At 39.4% G+C, this 1,962-nt stretch overlaps 1 protein-coding gene across 1 annotated transcript; it reads right to left on the minus strand.

The window, feature by feature from the left end:
- Positions 1–305: 305 nt before the first annotated feature.
- Positions 306–1,079, minus strand: LOC110919777. Its single transcript, XM_022164034.1, has one exon. The coding sequence runs from the start codon at positions 1,077–1,079 to the stop codon at positions 306–308; it is 774 nt and encodes a 257-aa protein (XP_022019726.1).
- Between the last annotated feature and the right edge of the window lie 883 nt (positions 1,080–1,962).

The raw sequence follows: 1,962 nt of genomic DNA on the forward strand, positions 1-1,962 counted from the left end.
ATCATCGAGCACACCATGGGATTACAAGCCTTTTCCCCATAGATGATGACACGCTTTCCGCTCAGAGACGTTAAGTGTATCTCCTTACGTAAGCATATCACCTTTGCGTGGTAGCGAGACAACCAGTCCATTCCAACTACCACTTGAAATTCACCCATAGACATGGGTATTAGATCAATGGAGTATTCCTCGCTATCGATGTTCAGTATGCATTCCCGACATACATCACAAACAATGAAACTTTTGTTATTACCTACTTCTACTTCCATCGGCATAGGCAATTTGGTTAATGTAAACAAAGGGTTTTAAATAAATCTATGAGAAACAAAAGACTTATTCGCACCCGTATCAAATAAAACACGTGCAAGAACAGAATTTACAGTAAATATACCTGTAACCACGTCAGGTTCCATTTTTACTTCAGCAGCAGTGATTTGGAACGACCTTGCCTTTGACTTCAGGGTTTCATTTTTGGAGTCAGCACCCTCTTTCTTTCCCGTCAGTTCCGGACATTCTGACTTTTTATGACCCGGCTGATAACATTTATAGCACACCGTCACTTTGTCTGGGCAGTTTGAAACCCCATGCCCTGTTTTGCCACATGCAACGCAAGGTTTGTTCTTAAAGTAACATTCGCCTTTATGAGCGCGTCCACATATTTTGCAACTCGGAGAACATCCTTTCGCATTTCCTTTCTTCGAAGATTCAGCTACCTTCGACTTCTTTGTGGGACTCGGGTTTTCATCCAAGGCCCTTCTCTCACCTCTTTCAACTTCCCTTTTCAATTCAATCTCGCGCTCCCGCGCCACATTGATTATGTCGGTGAGACTTTCATAATAGGAGGGAGTCATAAACTCCCTATATTCAGCCCTAAGCATATTGTGATAGTAGTAAATTTTCTGTTCTTCGGTTTTGACCAACTCATCACAAAACTTAAGTCTATCCATAAACGTCCCCGTGATTTTATTAACAGTTTCACCTTTTTGCCTCAATTGCATGAATTCTTCTTTTATCTTATTGATTACCGCCTTGGGGCTATGATGTTTGAGAAATGGTGTTTTAAAATCCTCCCAAGTCATCGCTCTCGTCGCTTCGACACCCCTTTCATTTCTGAGGTTGACCCACCAATCCTTGGCTTGGCCTCTAAGTTGGCCAGTTCCATAAGCCACAAAATCGCTTGCATCACAATGTGTTCATTCAAAAACACCCTCGATATCACTTATCCACCTTTGACAAGCAATTGGATCCACCTCTCCATTGAAGATCGGGGGTTTACACGCCATAAACTTGTTATAAGAACAACCTTTCTTTTCTTTGGCCTTACCTCTATCATTGGTAAGGTCTTCTCTTAATTCGCCCATCTTTTCCTCCATAGTCGAGAGTAATGTATTTTGTAGCCTTTCCATGAATCTTGGTAGGCTAGCTTCAATTGCCCTTCCGACTTCCTTGGAAATCTTTTCTTTCAACCCGTCGGTAGTGAGGGATAGGATATTGTCACTAGCATCTCCCGACATCTTCTTACTTAAATGTTAAAATAACTCGATAAATAATTTGTTCAATCATTCTCATATCTTTACATGAGAATTCGTACTCACTATTTGGCCAAGTATACAACTTGCCTTAACCGTTTATGCTAAGTGTACTTCCCGGGTTCGAGTATGTTATTATACTCCTCCCGTACACATTAAGTAACTATTCCTTCTAGTCTTTTAATTTAGAATTTACTTCAAATAAATTCTTACCGGATGTTGATCAAGCCTTGAACCGAACACATTTATCTCTAACCTGATGTTGATTACCAACTTGTAACACTCCACTTTTAGAAATATAAATTCTTACCAACAAGATAAGAATATTCATTATAATCGACAAGCCAAACATTTACATAACCTTAGTTTAGCAATTACTAGATTAACTAACATTCAAAAACAAGATTAGGATACATAAGTATTCGTTTAATTA

This window comes from Helianthus annuus, chromosome 6 (genome assembly GCF_002127325.2).
Source record: "Helianthus annuus cultivar XRQ/B chromosome 6, HanXRQr2.0-SUNRISE, whole genome shotgun sequence".
Classification (NCBI taxonomy): Eukaryota; Viridiplantae; Streptophyta; class Magnoliopsida; order Asterales; family Asteraceae; genus Helianthus; species Helianthus annuus.